The sequence below is a fragment of the Macrobrachium rosenbergii genome, chromosome 28 (genome assembly GCF_040412425.1).
Source record: "Macrobrachium rosenbergii isolate ZJJX-2024 chromosome 28, ASM4041242v1, whole genome shotgun sequence".
NCBI classification, from domain to species: domain Eukaryota; kingdom Metazoa; phylum Arthropoda; class Malacostraca; order Decapoda; family Palaemonidae; genus Macrobrachium; species Macrobrachium rosenbergii.
This window is the reverse complement of record NC_089768.1, coordinates 29893910-29911291: the sequence shown is the minus strand read 5'-3', so window position 1 is coordinate 29911291 and position 17382 is coordinate 29893910. Positions and strand designations below refer to the sequence as shown.

The 17382-nt window shown below is 35.9% G+C and overlaps 1 protein-coding gene and 1 long non-coding RNA gene across 3 annotated transcripts; one reads left to right on the top strand and one right to left on the bottom strand.

Moving 5' to 3' along the window:
* Positions 1–1304: 1304 nt before the first annotated feature.
* LOC136854177 (trypsin-1-like) lies at positions 1305–16534 on the bottom strand. Of its 2 annotated transcripts, none has more exons than XM_067130481.1 (7): positions 16395–16534; positions 5534–5605; positions 5062–5201; positions 3887–3978; positions 3314–3429; positions 2511–2689; positions 1305–1554 (listed from the first exon to the last, which is right to left on the bottom strand). In XM_067130481.1, the coding sequence occupies exons 1-7, from the start codon at positions 16405–16407 to the stop codon at positions 1390–1392; spliced, it is 777 nt and encodes a 258-aa protein (XP_066986582.1). In that variant the 5' UTR covers positions 16408–16534; the 3' UTR covers positions 1305–1389. The 2 variants fall into 2 exon arrangements, with proteins under 2 accessions (XP_066986582.1, XP_066986581.1); XM_067130480.1 differs by lacking the exon at positions 16395–16534 and adding an exon at positions 6987–7092.
* On the top strand, positions 14290–17376 carry LOC136854178 (uncharacterized). Its single transcript, XR_010857657.1, has 3 exons — positions 14290–14416; positions 16433–16601; positions 17147–17376. It is a non-coding gene; the product is annotated as an uncharacterized lncRNA (long non-coding RNA).
* The last annotated feature ends 6 nt before the right edge of the window (positions 17377–17382 follow it).

The following is a 17382-nucleotide window of genomic DNA, read 5'->3' as shown; positions in this document are numbered from 1 at the left end:
AATGTAGGATTCAGCTATGTAATTACTTGGTAAGTTACTTATATAAAAATGACATTTTTCCCACAAAATTTTACATATACTTACTAAGTAATTACATGATCGGAGCCCTCCCTCCTCCCCTCTGATGGACACGTATATAAAAATGACATTTTTCCCACAAAATTTTACATATACTTACTAAGTAATTACATGATCGGAGCCCTCCCTCCTCCCCTCTGATGGACACGTATATAAAAATGACATTTTTCCCACAAAATTTTAAACAGACTAAGTAATTTCAGATCTGATGGACACGTATATAAAAGTGACATTTTTCCCACAAAATTTTACATATACTTACTAAGTAATTACATGATCGGAGCCCTCCCTCCTCCCCTCTGATGGACACGTACATAAACAGACTAAGAATTATCTGCCAAGTCGTTCCTAACTAGTCACCTACACAGAACAGTGGTGTCGCTACTGCGAAATTTGAATTTTAAGCTACTGTGAATAAATGAAACTAATAGCTATTTGGCGTAAATACTTACTAAGTATATATAAAACTCTGTTATTATAAAAATGTCACTTTCACCTGATATGGACAAAAGTTACAGGCCAGCCACAAAGAAGACACTATTGTGGTCACTTTTAACCTACTTTACAATAATGGTTTAAGCTAATGAATATAGTGGCCAAGCATAGATTTTTATCAATGGTATGATCAGAAAACTATTAATGGTCTGTAAGCCTAAGGTTTACCTAGTGTCATTGGTCTGTAAGCCAAAGGTTTATCTGGTGTCATCAGTCTTCTGCTACTGGTACAACCAAAATTTAGTCTCTTGAATGATTCATCGATTATTACTGGATGGTCAAAGCAAACAGGAAGGCTTTGCTCAGCAATTATAAAAAAAATTGGGATCACCTAAAGTCTACTAATCACTGTACTAGGTATTTAGGAAGAACTTTAAATATTTCACATTAGGATGAAAAAATATCTAAGTCATTTGGACTTCTACGCTCATAGAATTGGTCACTACTATTTGACCCAACATTTGATGGATAGACCAAAGCAAACAGAATGTCGAGTCCCAACAAATATTTTTTGTGCATGTCTAAAATATAATCAAAGTGTCAAGGTCTGGAAACAAATAATTTTGTCAGTATCTACATTTTCAGTTACCTCAATAGGAAAAATGTAAAAGCTGCAATTCATTAGTATACCTAAACTAATCTTTGGTCCAACCGTGAGAGATAAATAAATAGGTTAGTAGTCTGGTTAAAGTAAATATTAAAGTTTATCATTCAGAGATTAAAAAATAAACTGCTTTTGGATGCACTTTTTACTTTGTTTTTCAAGGACTAGCTTCCAAACCATTTGCTGTACGCAAGAGATCTTACAAACTGGAGTTAGGGGTTGATTATTGACATAATCCAATCCCTATACTTAGCAACATTCATATAGAATGCTGGTTTTCCTGGCAGGGCACACCCTTCTCGCCATGACATTACGCCTCCAACAACTTGTCTTCCAGTTTTTTCTGACCAACACAGTAAGCCGCCACCATTATCACCCTGTAAAGTATATTAGGAAATATCGTAATGCGTATAGTACACTGAAAATTGTTCATGCTTGACTCAGGATTATGTCTTGTTTCTTGTACTTCAGACAAATTAGTAATCTAGTGAAAGTGACCGAAGGTTAAATACGACCTATCGTAATGGTGATAATGTTTTTAGCATGAAGTGAAGAACAATAATAGCAACTAAATTCTAATTACAATGTACAGGAAAAGAAATTATTGGCTTATATTTTGTTATTTATGCAATTTAGTTTCAAGTAATTTGTATTGAGGTTGAATACTGTATTCCTGTTTTGTTTACACTAGATATAACTGGAATGAAAAATCTTTGCTCATCAGAAGTGGTCAGTGCAAAACCCTATTCATTCTAAAATTTTAACACCACGTAAGTTTGTCCCATTACTAAAATGTTCACAAATAACCAAACCATGGGTAACCGATGAACAACCCACATATTACCCAGTTCCCATATCTTCAAGCGCCATTTCCAACCAAATCTGCTCCTAGTTTAATGTTTACAACTATAATCTAACTCATTAACTGAAGATGGGTGTATTGCCAGAAAAAATATTTTTACTTAAAGATTCCTTAAATATTTCATTTGGATATTTTAAGTTTCTTAAGTAATAGAAAAAATCTTGATCCTAGATAATTTGAAGACTTTGCAGGATAGAGCACTGCCTTTCATTATTTCATACGTGCTCACTATTTATGCACAGCAAAGAGGACAAACAGGTTAGCATTGCTGTTAAGGCCTTTTCTGAGCAACTTGTAAAAGAACTTGAGAGCAGAGCTGAAAAAACTTGCAATATGGAAACTTGTGTCAAACTGATCATGGCAGCAATGTTTGTCAAACTGACTACTGTATAACCAACATTTTCCAATATAAACCAGAGCAGAGTTGTTTATCACTGAGGGTATATCAAAGAACAAATGTCAAAAACTTACAGCACAGGTGCCAACCCCTCCTGTAACTTCGCCAGCACAAAGAGCATTTGGGTCTGGTGCTGAACCATAAGCTTCTTCACAAATTTGTGGGTCTAGGATTGGAACAGGAGCCCACTGGAGGATGGTAGCCCCTGCACCACCATCATGAGTGCTTCCCCATCCAGCAACTTGACACATTCCTACAAGGAGAGCATAGCAGTATTTGCTATATCCTATAAGTTCATTAACAAGAAATCAAAGCTTAAGAAAAATAGAGTGCAGTGTCCTCATGTTTTTCATTCAACAAATTATGGGAAATTTGGATTTCCTTATCTACTTAATGAACAAAATTTGGAAACATTTGCCAATACCAAAGGATTGAAAACTTAACTGCAAAGTACCCACAAAATGCAAAAATTTACCTATGTACAGTACTTGAATAACTATGACAAAACATGATCCCCATTTTTCTTTCACAAATGCCCTTTCAAAACACCAAACCCCTATGATAATATTTTTCCACATTTGCATAGCAAGAACTCTTAGGCCGACTTATTACAGCCCATTAACAAAGGCTGGCCACCAACAATAAATTTTTGTTACAACTCTTGCAGGAAAAGAAAATGGTGTTAAACATTAAGACCCAAATTATTTAAATTTGTGAGGTACAAAAAATATTGAAATCCATATAAGAATATGAATTTGCTGTCAGAATTTATTTTCTCTGTACCAGCAGGAAATAACTTATGCAGCTAATACTCTAAACCTGGTACAAAGCAGAAGGGAAAAAGTTTAGCTACTTCTGAATTATACACAAAACTTACCTGAGACATCATCAACACCTTCATCTGCGATAGGTGCTAAGCTTGTGTATGAATCTAGGACTGCACGAGTACTTAAATGAATAAGTCCTACATCATTCTGATATGGTGTCTGCCAGCTGTGAAACAAGGAAATTGTTGGTGAGCAAAAAGAATTTGACGCAGATGTAAAAGTCTGTCATAACAGAATACATAGTTGTGTTCACCGCCTTATAGTTCACATCATTTACCACAAAGTTACCCTGTGTAATGGAAAATTTTTAAAAGGGGAAACATGGTTATCATCTAAGCTAGAGATAAAATCTAGTCACAAATAACAATGACTGCAAGTAAATCAAACCAACTGAAATGGGACCAATTTTAGGACTGCAAAAATGTAAATGAATCGTTAAAGCCGACATGAGTACTGAACTTTTAAACAACTAGGCTCAAACACTCAAACTCAATGGATTGCAAGAAGAGTTTGTTTTAATCTACTCAAGGGTGAGTACACTATTATCTGCATACATGCATGTATATTTAAATGTGCATGCAACATACAAACAGAAATATATAAAAAAGAATTGTTTCACTCACTATGTATAATCTGGATGTTTCACAAAGGAGGAAACAGTCAAACGCTGTTCCGTGCCTTCTTCAACCTCCCTGTCATGTTCTCCTGTCACCACCTATAAATATATTTATATTTTACAGTAACTTATGCAGTTACTTTGGGTATTGTTTAATAAACCTGTTACATTTTGATGGAAAAGGCACTTACATACTCTGGCATATAATAGGTTTTTATGGAAATTTACATCATAAACCAGTATCCAGAAGGTTAATTCCTCTAGAAACATTCTACATTTAAAATCAGTCTGAAGAGTCAGTTGATACATTATTACTCAAAAAGTAATGACAGGAGGCTGCTTGACTATCAAACTGCCATTTCACTCATTACTTCATTTGACTAGCCATGTACGTATCTATATTGTACATTTGCTGTAAACCCTGTTCATATACAGAAATACACAAATTTCTTTACAGGGTACTAACCCAAGTCTAGCAGTACAGAAATAATTAGACCATTGAAACTGATGAATCTGGTAACTTTGTACCACATTTGTAATTAAAGATAATCAGTTTTTTAATAGTAAATTACTCTTTGTCATCCTGTCATAAATGGTCCTGTCAAAGAACAATAATGAATTTCTTTTATTTTTGTTCTTGGAAACCTTTATCTTGTGTTTTCATGCGTATACCTCTTGAATCTCCTTGTATTGTATACTGTACTATAAATATTAGAATATGAATTATGAAACTGTATACTGTACTGTAAATGATATTAGAATATGAATTATGGCAACCTTCCAGGGATGCAGTGGCATTTACCTTTAGTTTTTATTTGGTTTTTTAAGGTGACAGTGTCTGAGGTAAGGAACTCTTTCAAAGCAAGTTTTTAGAACTATCAAGAGAGCCAAAACAATAACTGGTCCATGTTTAATAAAAACAGTGGTGGTTAAGAGCCAATTTGATAAATTACATTGCTCAGTTTAAATGTGACCTATAGATCAACTTTGCCTTCAAGTTCAAGAAAAATTAAGAGTAATTTAAATGTGCCCATTTCCCTTAGATGGGAATAGGAAGAGGAAATTATTGAAGTGTTCATAAGTGTTGTGTAAGGATTTTTAAAAAGGGTTGGAAAAAGCAATACTGTATGGAAAGATATGACCGTGACTCAGGCAGACCTAACCATCTTGGGACTCACTTACCCAGAGCCACTCTGGCTTTTCGGAATCCAAGCAATGGGCTGCTGTGAGGACCCATTCATCAGTTATCAAAATTCCTCCACATAAAGGCCATGATTCAACGAAGTTTGTTACCTCAATATTGACAAGCCAAGGATACTGACCTGTAATGCAACCCAAGAATCATGAGTACATAAAAATTTATTCAAATAATTTTGGTTAGACTGTAAAGTTCAAATGGGAAATGGGATTACTATAAAATTCACTGTCATTTGTTGAAAGTATTTAATGTTTCCATTAAAAAAAATCCTATATTGATGCAGATATACTTCTTTGGAGCATTGGTATATTTATCATATATTTTATTAGTATCTACTTTATCTACAATAACTAAAGAGGATCTACTACTGGATCAAATTTTTTATTCACAAGCATTCAAATAGTCCAGTGGCCCCTGAAACCATGTTGTATTTTGAGATCATCATCATCTACTTACCTTTCACTGCATCTTGTCCTCCAGCAATGTTGGAATCATTAGCTGAACTAATGGGTAAAATCACCACGAGACCTGCAGGGGACATGGACATATCTTTAAAACCTGATTGCTTGAGGAATAGACTATTAAGACTTTAACCCTACACAAAATATGCATCAAAGCTGGACGGAGTCACAATTGTACCAGAGACGGCAGTATCTCACAACTTACCCTACATGTCATGTTATTACTATATTCTTAACTGTGCTGACCATTCCTATTAGAACTGTCAAGCCCACATCTGTGTGGAAATGTGCATCTGCATGATGTCTCACACAACAATAAGTACAACAGCACAGGTGTGATAATATTTTTGAAACATCATAACATTATCCGATATATTTTTTAAAGGGTATTTCTGCTACTGACTATGTCCTGAAACTTACAGCCTTCAAAGCTTAACATCTCGATACCTTTCGTGGTTAGTCTCACTAGTTATATGCATACTGAATGAAGACCATGATTAGCTATGCTAGCTATATTTTATGGTCACTACTGTATATGGTTAGCTGAATAAACAGAACAAAGACAACCATCTAGATGTGAATCTTTGTAACCAAGCTTTGTTTAACCTGTCACAGTAAGTGAATACTTGGAGCATTACTATCATATTTCTAATTAAGAAATTCACCTGACAGTAACTCACGAACAAAATTTACAGCATTTCTAAATGTCACCAACACTTTCTTCATGGTAAATTAGGATACAGTGTCATTGACTGGGAAAACTATTTACAATTTCAATTTGCATTAATCAAAAAAAATTTCCAGCTTCTCAGTTCCACAACAAAACTTACTGAAATGTACCTCAAGATTTTATTTTTGCCTCAAATTAGTCGCCCAACTCTCATACTGTATTATAGCCTTGAACATTTTTCAAATTAAAACAATGTTGTGATCTGTGATATGGCTTTGCAATATACACACACACAGTGACACACTACATCAAGAGGATGTCAGATGAAATATGGTCAATAGTGATTACCCTACACAGCCACTTAAACCACAAAAGTTTGTTCAAGAATAATCATCCTTTCCAGTCCCTGATGATCACAGGTATCAACTAGGTTTTTGACAGGCTTTAAAGAGCAAGAGCCCGTGATGGTACAAGATCAGCTTATCCTAAAAATACCCCCCAGAGTAATAGTGGCAACTTACCAAGCAAGAGCCTGTGCAGTCACGTCATTTTAACCTGGCTGCAGTGATAAGTGTTTTATATAAGGGACAGGTATGATGAAAGAGATTTAAAAACATGAATAATAATGGACTCCTGAATTATGACACAAATCTGCATCTACATTTAAAAGCTTCATAAAAACTACTGCTTTCAAAGATTAAATTAAATAAATCATGGCCCCAATCTGCACATACATTTAAAAACTATCTCATGACAAAGTGAATTAAAAGTTACTTACAAAGGAAGAGTGTTGAGGTTAACATAGTGGTCTATGTCAAAACGATCAGATCTAATTAAACACACTGTTGTCTGGGAAGTACGGTAACCATCTTTTATATTTCGAGTCCTGAGAAAGTCATCATCTGGGGAGGTCACCTGATTCCCATGAGAAATCTACAGACCTCATCTCTTGTGATAAGAATGACTCTACATATAAAAAAACATGTTTCCAACCTTTCAGGTGAAAAATTAAATGTGGTTACATGGTGTACATTCAGATGCTTGGGGGCAAACTTATTTTGAGGAATTTCGTAAGAATACACCTACAGTTGCAGTATACACCTAACTGATTGGTTTCTTCTTAAATTACAATAAAAATCTCAGACCTTTCATTTTTCTCTTCTCTCAAATTTCTAGACCTGTCCAACCCTCTCAGGACCTTCATATCTCATCTTCTGCTCCCTCTGTAACTAACAATCGGCCACATTATGACAATACTACAGGTTTTTAGCATTTTTTAAGCAAACATTCTCCTATACATAATCTGCATCCCACCTCTCCAATATCTACACTAACTTTCTTGACTCATTCACTACTTTGAGCTTTTGGCTAAATGCCAGGCATTTTTTCTATTCAGACATAATAGTTTCCTATCACAATATGCCCTCTTAAGTGAATAGTATACAGTAGTATGAACTGCTAATTGTACTACTTCTATGGACAGTATGGTGTGAACTGGAACTAGTACTGAAAATACAAAATGAGTGTTTCTGAAACATTACCTTCGTGATCTTTCACCTCTTATGTATGAGCTTGACCTTGCTCTGTACATCTGCTTTTCACTGAAGTATGCATGCCAAGGATTTAGTCTCCTATTGTCCAAAAGTCATGGCCAAGGTTAAAATCTTATTTGACCTTTGACCTGTTAAACACAGCCATAACCATGATCCACATACAGTAAAACTATGAATTCCCGTCTCCCACAGTTAATACATTTGTAGTCTATAGTTTTTATTATATAAAAATAATAGCGATTTAAAAACAACTTCAGCAGATGGCCAGGCATATGAAGGGTTAGACAGAACCCCAAGGTGGGCAGTAAACCAGCTGCATAAAAACTCTCAACAGGCTGTCCTGTTTTATCCTACCACTCAAGAAGATGCTTCTGCATAAAAAGGGTTAGATAACCCAAGGCAACTGCCAATTTCCACTTGATCCTGCTGCGGCAACAAAATTGAGAGCTCACCAAGAGCAAACATCATTCATGGAGATACATGGAAACTGAAACCATAACTTCACATAACATAAACTTCACAATACAATCATTTCCTCTTAAAATACATTTACAATGGAGGACAAGAACAAACAGTCTGTAAGGTGGGTTTATCTCGAACTTTACCATCTATGCTCATCCCTGTTCGCCTCCCACACTTCAAATCTTTGGGAATTTCTTGAAGGAAGCAAGCTCCAACTTATAAACCAGTGTTATAAACTGTTCCACCAACTTTAAGACTTAATAGCAACCGAATGTAAATAGATTACTGATAGGGGTAATCTGAATCCATTTAGCATGTACCTAGAAACAATAATCAACTGACAACCACTACTCATTAGGTTAGGTTAGGGTACGCTAGATTAGTAGAGTTCCTTTGATAATAGGTTTCCTTAGCCAATCACTTCTTGAACCTATGGCTTCTTAATGACTGACGCATGCGCAGAACCATTCTATAAGTCCATGTGGGGTTACGTTGTAGTTTTACCAAAAATGTTTCTCATACAAAGGAAATAAATGAAAACCATTATCATAGACAACACCTGTCTCAGCACGTGAAATGATCATTTTAACCAACTCCTTACCTTGGTCACAGTGATAATCAAAAGGCCTAATAGCCTAGGCAATATGACAGAAGCATCAATAATTTGTAACCCTACTTTGGTTTTCACTATGAGAGTTTTGTCTCTGGCACTTTATATTACTTTTTTTTTATTACTTTTTTTATATCAGATTCACTATAATCACACACATTGGGTATCTGCTACAAAAAATAAAATAAAAAACACCGAGTCGAGGTCTCTCCCACCTTGTTGAGGTTAGCCTAAACAGTTTTTTCTTTGAAAATGCTATGTAGTTACATATTACTTTTTTCGACACTTAATAGAAAAAACTTACGTCAGTCGACCGGGACATCACGTCGACCTTTACAAAAACTTGTCGGCACAATATAACGCCTGAAACACAACAAAATGAGACCGTAACACAAACAGGAGAACGTTCCAGTACCGACAAGACAGACAGTTGTACAAGGAGTCAAGGACTTTGAAGTTAAGGAAACTTTGTTGTTACTATTCTTTCAGAGTCAACAGCAAATTAAACTTTGTTGTTTTTATTCTTTCAGAATCAACAACAAATTTTTATGCATACCATTTTTCTTTTTTCTTACGTGTCAGATTAAATTGTGTAAAACACGTGTCAAATAATCAAATTGCACGTATACAAAACAGCTGGTTTTCGTTTTTCATTTAGACATTTCTAGAATCTAAAGCATCTTGGATACCTGACTCTGCGGCTTAGATCTTTATGTAAGAACCAGAATTTAAATGTACAGCCTGATATCTATTAGATAAAGTCTAGACGGACTCGTGCTTGCAAGTCAAGTAAGGGTCGAATTCTGTTTGCTCATCGGACATCATCCATTTCATCGATTTCAACACGTCCAGAAAATTTCAATTATTTCTTTTATACGGTTGGTGTGACAGGGTCTAAGGACGCGTACTCTCGTAGGAAACACCATTATGACCAGTCATCTCCTCATTTACTGTTAGCAAAAATGCAGAGAGAGAGAGAGAGAGAGAGAGAGAGAGAGAGAGAGAGAGAGAGAGAGAGAGAGAGAGAGTCTTCTTTTCGTATCACCTGTTGACGCAGCGCTGCCAAAGCAAAGCTGGAGACACAACACGAGAACGAACAAGGTTCGCTGCATAACTGAATAACATTTACCTTATCTTTAACAACATTATCTGTTCTGTTTCAAGTCGGAAACGACAATTAATTATTTAACGTAATCGATTTAATCATTACTTTTACTTTACAAGCTTTAATTCACATTTGTTTCAAATGTGTGTGTCTGTAACACGCAAGCATGTGTGTAGCCTGAATCAGTATCACCACTCGGGGGATTCGAGCTCATTTGTGAGAGCGGTAACACGCTTACTTTTTTGTACTTAAGCTACAGAATAAACCCCAAAGAGCAGCACGTGTTCTTCTTTAACACTTCTCCTTATTTTAACAAACCAGTGAGGGTCTTCAAGGGAAGTCCTCACAACATTTATGGTGGCAACGGTATTCACAACATCATGGCAGAAGGTCAAACTTTCACCGCCCTCCAAGCATAACCTGGCGCATTAACAGACACACATTTCTTTGAGATGTGCATATCTCGAAAGATATACTCGATGCGGGATGAGACTGATACATTCAGTCGACTATAAATTATCCCTCAAAGTAATCACTGCTAATGATTACAAACATGCAGAATTCTTAAACTTCATCTGCAAGACGGATGCGATCGCCCAGATCGGCACTCGTACGATCGTGAGCAATTCTCGTCACTTTCTTGATTGCTCCTGCAACAAACAGGAAGAAATTCCCAAACGACGTTGGTTTTGCATCCTGTCCGACAAAAATCAAGAACTGAGCGAAGGAAGTAGTTGTATCCGGCCGAGTGTCATCGTCGTTTAAACGTATCAACAGTCAAGTCCGAGAGAAGAAAGAAGCTGTTGCCTGCGTCGTGTTTTCGTCGACGTGATCGACAACAATCCTCGCCACGGATAAACAGGAACCTTCCTTCCATCCGTGAACTGCTGAAACAAAGGTTACTCGACTCGGAAAACAGTCCAAAACACAAATGATCGGAACTTTCCTAAATATTGTTGTCAACGTAGTAATATTAAGATTTTCAGCTAACTTATGAATAGTTTACACTGAGACTTACAAACTTGGTTTTACACGACAGAACACGTGCCCGTGTGTGTGTGTGTGTGTGTGTGTGTATGTGTGTATATATATATATATATATATATATATATATATATATATATATATATATATATATATATATATATATATATATATATGTGTGTGTGTGTGTGTGTGTGTGTGTGTGTGTATGACAATACATTAACATAAGTGAGCCTGAGCCTACATGAAAACTAGTGAAACCGACTTCAAAGGGGATGAGTTTTTATTTCACCAAAATGGTGTTTTATTGTAACTCATAGAATTGCCTCATATACTTCGAATTACATATAAAAAACATTAATTTATGCCGTTCCACATGAGCCAAATAAGGGATCTTAGAGAGAACAAGACGATCAAACGGATGGTTCGATGGTACCTGACTGGCTGCCTCAAAATTTGCGATTAGTTTATGGACAGAAAAACAAATTAACAAACGAGTAGGGTGTCGCTTGAACTCCTGTGAGATTCTTGGATGGACAAATAAACCCAGTTTTTTTTTTCTGTACACTGACAGCTCAAAGATAGACCATCTAAGTGAAGGCAGACCACCATATTAAATGCCTGGTTCGCATGTGTATATTTTGCACATCACGTCGAACAAATATACAAAGGAATAAGAAAAGAAAGGTAAAAAGAGACAAACACTGTTAGCCTAGATCTAGCTATCTCCAGAGAGCACTTGTTGAACCATGTGGCCGTTTTGGTGAAAAACAAATAGAGTTAGGCACGGAGTTACATATAAAATAGAACTCTCTCTCTATCATATATATATATATATATATATATATATATATATATATATATATATATATATATATAGAGAGAGAGAGAGAGAGAGAGAGAGAGAGAGAGAGAGAGAGAGAGAGAGAGAGAGAATTTCATGTACATGTGCTTTAAAGTAAAATAACTGTGGATCCCTGTGACTGGCTGCGTAGTCAGTAGCACAGCAAGGTCGAAGTTTTTCTAGCTGCAACATGAATTCTTTTAAGTTTTTATACCTTCCAAATCCAATAAAAAGGCGTAATAAAAAAGTTCGTGGTCATTACCAAGTGAAGGTAAACATGTAGATGTGGATGAAATCTTCATCTAGTCTTTTTTTTTATGTAGTTTTGCGTTCAGACTTCCAGAAAGCTCTTCAGACTATTTCTCAATGGTTTCGGTGCCCTGCCGTTGGTATGAATATCTTAGGACCCACTTGAATATCTGTTTTATCCCTCAAAAACGTCAAGAGAAATTAAATTCTAATTTCGGACTTTGGAGGGTGTAATTTCCTTGACAAAATACTCCACTTCTCTGAAGAGAAAGAAGCAATACGAGAATTTTCAGTACAGACCATGACTGTGCTAAAGTTTTCTGTGATAAAATAGCGAGACCATTTTTTAAATGTGATATAATGCCTTTGAGGTCAAAACGCTTCAGTCCTCCGTCAAATAATTGATTAAAAAAAATAGCTCTGAATAAGTCATAGAAGCTATTTTGGTTTGAAGAAAATTTCATACTATATATTTTTATCATTTTTATTATAACGGATGACTGCTGGAAACCACAAGTGCAAAATAGCCGGAAATTCTGAAAAGAAAAGCGGGTGACATTTGGTTCATCTGAGAAAATAATCTAGACCGAAGGACAAGCAAATGAGACTGAAACCGTCCGTTGGCCATGACGCTTTAAGCAATGGAAATTTTGGTGAACAGTTCGCTCTTTTTCTCTTACAAGTAGCAAGAATATTGACTTGAAAGGATGTGTAGCAATCTAAGCACTGAATTCCCGTATGGTTGATCTACGAAAAAACGCGCAGCGAGGTTGCAGTTCGGCCATTCAGATGTCGAAAGAACAGAGGATTACAAAAGACGCAGCTAATTAGTCCATTTTTGGGGAGAAAAAGACCAAGATTGTATGCTGAAGAGCTACTGTTTACCTTATGATTAAAACAAAGGCTTGGCAACCACGCTCTTGATGGCAACAAAGTTTGGCGAATACTCTCTCTCTCTCTCTCTCTCGATAAGGAAAACATAAATTGATGTTGCTCGCTTTTCTCTGCTGCACATCTAACCGTTTAGCATTCTATTTTACCTTTTGACTGATCTGAATTACTTCGGATGATCAAACATCACTACCTCTCTTCAGTGATTAAAAAAAAGCTATTTGAATTCTCCTGTTAAAAAGGCAAACCAGATTTGAAAACGAACTCTCAATTATTTTAACGGCATACGGCCTTCGTATCTGAGCTGTCGTTATGTGGTTAGGCAGATGGCCTCAACAAACTCGATCAACTTTGTGGTGAAACGTTTCGACGAATGGCGTAAAGAGGAAGTCTTCTGTAAGGTCTTCGGTGTTCTACATAATCGCACAGAAATAGCTTTTTTATTATATATAATATATATATATATATATATATATATATATATATATATATATATATATATATATATATATATATATATATATATATTGTGTGTGTGTGTGTAATCTTTCCGGAAGTGTGCGGTAGCTGTAATCAAGACAAAAGATCAAGTAGCAATAAAGGCTTTCTTACAAATACCTTTTCTTTCGCGATTTCTGATCTTTTTTTTTCGTAATCGCTCCTAGGGTTTCTCCTTTCAGTGGGTGTGTTCAGCCCAAACGCAGTAAATGATTTCTCAATATTTGACTTTTTTTTAGTAGTCAGTGATGTAAACGTAACTTAATTCAAAGAAATCCGTTAAGATTAGCGGATTACCTATGACGATTTAGCCTGAAACAAGGAATTAAAATTGGGCATAGAGATTTAAAGAGAAGGAAGTACATCACAGATTTACCGGGGTATGCAAAAAAAAAAAAAGTTTTTTTACGTTAAAGGCATGTAACACTTTTTTAAAGTTAATTTCTTTTGTAATGGCAATGTCTCTGAGAAATAATAACGCCAGTAGGAAACTAATGGGTTAAGAATGTCAGAAATTTTTTACAAAAAAAAAAAAAAAATGCTGATGTGTGCTACCAGAACTTAAAACTGATTGAGAAGTACTTCCATCTTCATTTCAACAGCGCTCGCTCAATGAGAGTAAAATGCTAAAGGTTATGGCAAAAGTAACCAACTACTAAACACCGAACCAACCTTACTTCAAGGTCAAGCACGTAGCCTCTGTTGATGGAAGAGCTACTTTACGTGGACGTTCGAATCGGTTCTTACAATTTCAAGTTTTGAAAACAAATTTAAAATAACGGTTTGTTTGTAGCAGTCTCTTCAGGAGCGTTAAATGAACGGTAGCCTCAACATGTACTTAACAGGAAATGAGTCGCCTTCAAATCATTTTGAAATCTATACAGGGAGTGCGGCACATTTCGACACACGACATTTGGGACTACACGCAAAAACTGTCTTTAGCGAGGACACCTGGGTATAAAGAGTCTGACTAAGGTCCTTGGACTAGAGTTCTGCGCTAGTCCCCGTCAGAGTGAGTAGTGTTTCTCTAGTCCATGAAACCTGAGTAGTGATTCAATCCAACTGTCTAACTTTTTTGTGAACTTCGTTGCATTTGCAATTAACTTCGTGTTCGGAATAGTGAAGAACTTCCTTATTTTTTTATACAGTGGAAACAATTTCAATTCGTTACAGAAAAGTAGACGAATTTTCGTAAAAGTGCGTGACTTGAGGAATGACAAACAGATGAGTCGAATACTATCCATCTCTCTTTGTGGCCCTTCCCTCACATTGTTATAATACAAAGCGGTGTGCATAAATTTACAAAAGCCAGAGTGGAAGCATACCCACACACACGCAGTCTTCCAAAAAGCTGCTTCTGCAAAGCCTCTACAGTGCCTTTTGTTCTTCACGCCAATTTAAATACACTTCCTTTAATGTTCCTCTGTTGTCGTTGCATCAAATTCCTCCATCACCCGTAACTCATTCATGAAACGACCACCCTTGGTACAAATGTCTTCCCTAACTTAACGATTGCTAACTTTCGCTTTCATCTGTCTTCTCGGCTGTTGGGGGAACTGGGAAATCCCCTTTTAAATCACGTCTCGTTTAATCGAGAAGTCTAGGTCTCTAAATTGCTACGTTTAGTCGCCTTACAAGTGGACTAGGACTTCAGATTTATTTTTCAAAATAATTATAAATTCATTGCAAATATGATGCACAGTGCATGTAGTTGGAAGTTACTGTACTCTCACTTATAATAATTGAATCTGGTTGTAAGTTATAGAAAGTGAATGTTGATACAGTCTTTTGATACCAAAGGATCAGTTCCAGTATGTGATGATGATAGTACTAAGTACACAGACTATTTTTAGTCAGTACGAACTTCAATTTCCATGTAAAACCGTTCGAAGCGATAATCCTATTTTTCTTTTAGACCACCACTGAGAATCTAACTTTATATCATTGTCAGCGTTTAGGTCTCCTGAGTTAGCGCAGTGTCATGATGTGATTCTGATCTTGTGTCATGGTTTATTTTGTCTATTCATTTTCAGCCGCTGCTTATCTGTTTGTCAGTTAACAATCTATATAAATTATTTCCATATGATCTCACGTCTAATTTTTCTTTTCCTCGGATATATAGTTGTACTGTGTATTGTGGAGACTGTTAAAGTTAACAGCCATTTTGCATATTCTGTGAGCAAAACTTAGGAATAATAATAATAATATGTAGCACGTAATATCTCATCAGGAGGAATCGAAGGTGTCCGTTGGAGTTCGACTGCCGGGGCCAGCCATTCTTGGCGTCTTCAGTTTATCTCGGTGCATTTTACGTTAAATGTACTCATTTGAACTGAAGATGAACCCAGGGGAGGGTTCGAAAGTTTTTATATAGTTTTATAAAGCTTTACAACTGTTACCATCATATATATTATTGTGGACCTTAAGGAAAATTACTTATGCCCTCGTAATTGAGATTTTTACCCAATAATAATAATAATAAGTCTACATGAAGGCTCACTTCCTTGTTAAGAATTAAAAGGCTTCTCATCTTAAACATCAACCTTTCTGTTATCTGCAAACATCTCGTTTGCTCCGTGCATTATCAGTCTCTTAACCCTCCGAAAACTTTCGTTTAATTTATTTGTTTTTCCCGATTTCCATCTGTGCTCCATGAACGGATACGGAATAAACAAAAACAAAAAAAAATCACAAATTTTCCTCTAGTTTACTTCCTTGTGTTATGTGAGCTTTAATTTTGCATGTAGCCTTCTCCGTTTACTTTAAAAAAATACCCTTTACCACTGGTTACAAGATGCTGCGTATGTGCAAAGTATAAACCAGACTAATTAACAAATATTTAAGGCAAACATTCTCTACGCGGAAGCGTGCTTGCAAGAATGAAAAAGGTTTTCTTCATCCGGTTTTATATAGGAATTTACATTACAAATAACCAACACATGCAATTAATAGTCTGAAATACTATCAGAATTGAGAATAAACACTCTTACCTTTCTTGACCATCTAAGTTCGCCTTTGATTTCCACAGATGATGCGAACCGTTTATCTGCTGGCCGTGACCTTATGTCTGCTGCTGGCGTTGGCGGCGGAGGGGACGGAAGCGCGCCCGCAGTTCTTCGACGCCGTCGGCGACTTCGTCGAGAACGTCGGAGAAGGCGTGGGGAACTTCTTTGAAGGTGTTGGCGATTTCTTCTCAGGTTGAGTATTGCTGTGTTTCTCCGTGCGTTGGAAAGTCTCCATAAGTTGTCCTACAAGGTGGGAACAACGAATGTTAATTATTATTCCGATTTTGTTTCGAAGTTTCCACAAATGTCAAGTCCAAGGACAAAGTGAGGATGTGTAAATTAGTAAAAAGAAACTACTTCGATTAAAGACATTCATTATTAATACCTGAAGCTTAAACGAAAGGATGAACCATTCTACAGAATTATAACTTATTCATTTTATAGGTAACATTCCTGACAAGCTATAAATGACCTGATTCAGCATTTTTCGCTAGGTCAAATTTCAGTTGTTTATGTACGTTCTAAAACTACAGCTGAAATCAGAACCGATCTCTCTCCCTCTCATATATATATATATATATATATATATATATATATATATATATATATATATATATAGGAATTTGTTATATATAATTTTGTTTTAATGCACTGCTCTAATTGACTGCGTGTCGTTTTTATAATTACTTCTTCATTTATTTACATTTTTTATTTATATATTAAATTATTTATTTCAGGGTTGTTTTCCGGCTTCAGAAGCAACACACGTTCGACCTTGACCTCTCGACCTGTACCGCCACCTTTGACCATCGATGAAGCGATTAACAGCAATGACCTCAGACTGGTCATTGACAAATAAAATCAGAAAAATTCTCCACTGTACTTCTATTGCGCTTAAATTAACGGTATTGATAATGGATAAAACAACTCATGTTTTGTACAAAATTAAATTAAATCACTGAAGATCTATTTG

Coding starts and splice junctions, on each gene's coding strand:
- LOC136854177 (XM_067130480.1), bottom strand. CDS start 7,011: ATGTTAACCTCAACACTCTTCCTTT. Junction 5,606..6,986: donor AACCTCAACACTCTTCCTTT/GTAAGTAACTTT, acceptor TGTCCCCTGCAG/GTCTCGTGGTGATTTTACCC. Junction 2,690..3,313: donor AGGTGTTGATGATGTCTCAG/GTAAGTTTTGTG, acceptor CTCTCCTTGTAG/GAATGTGTCAAGTTGCTGGA.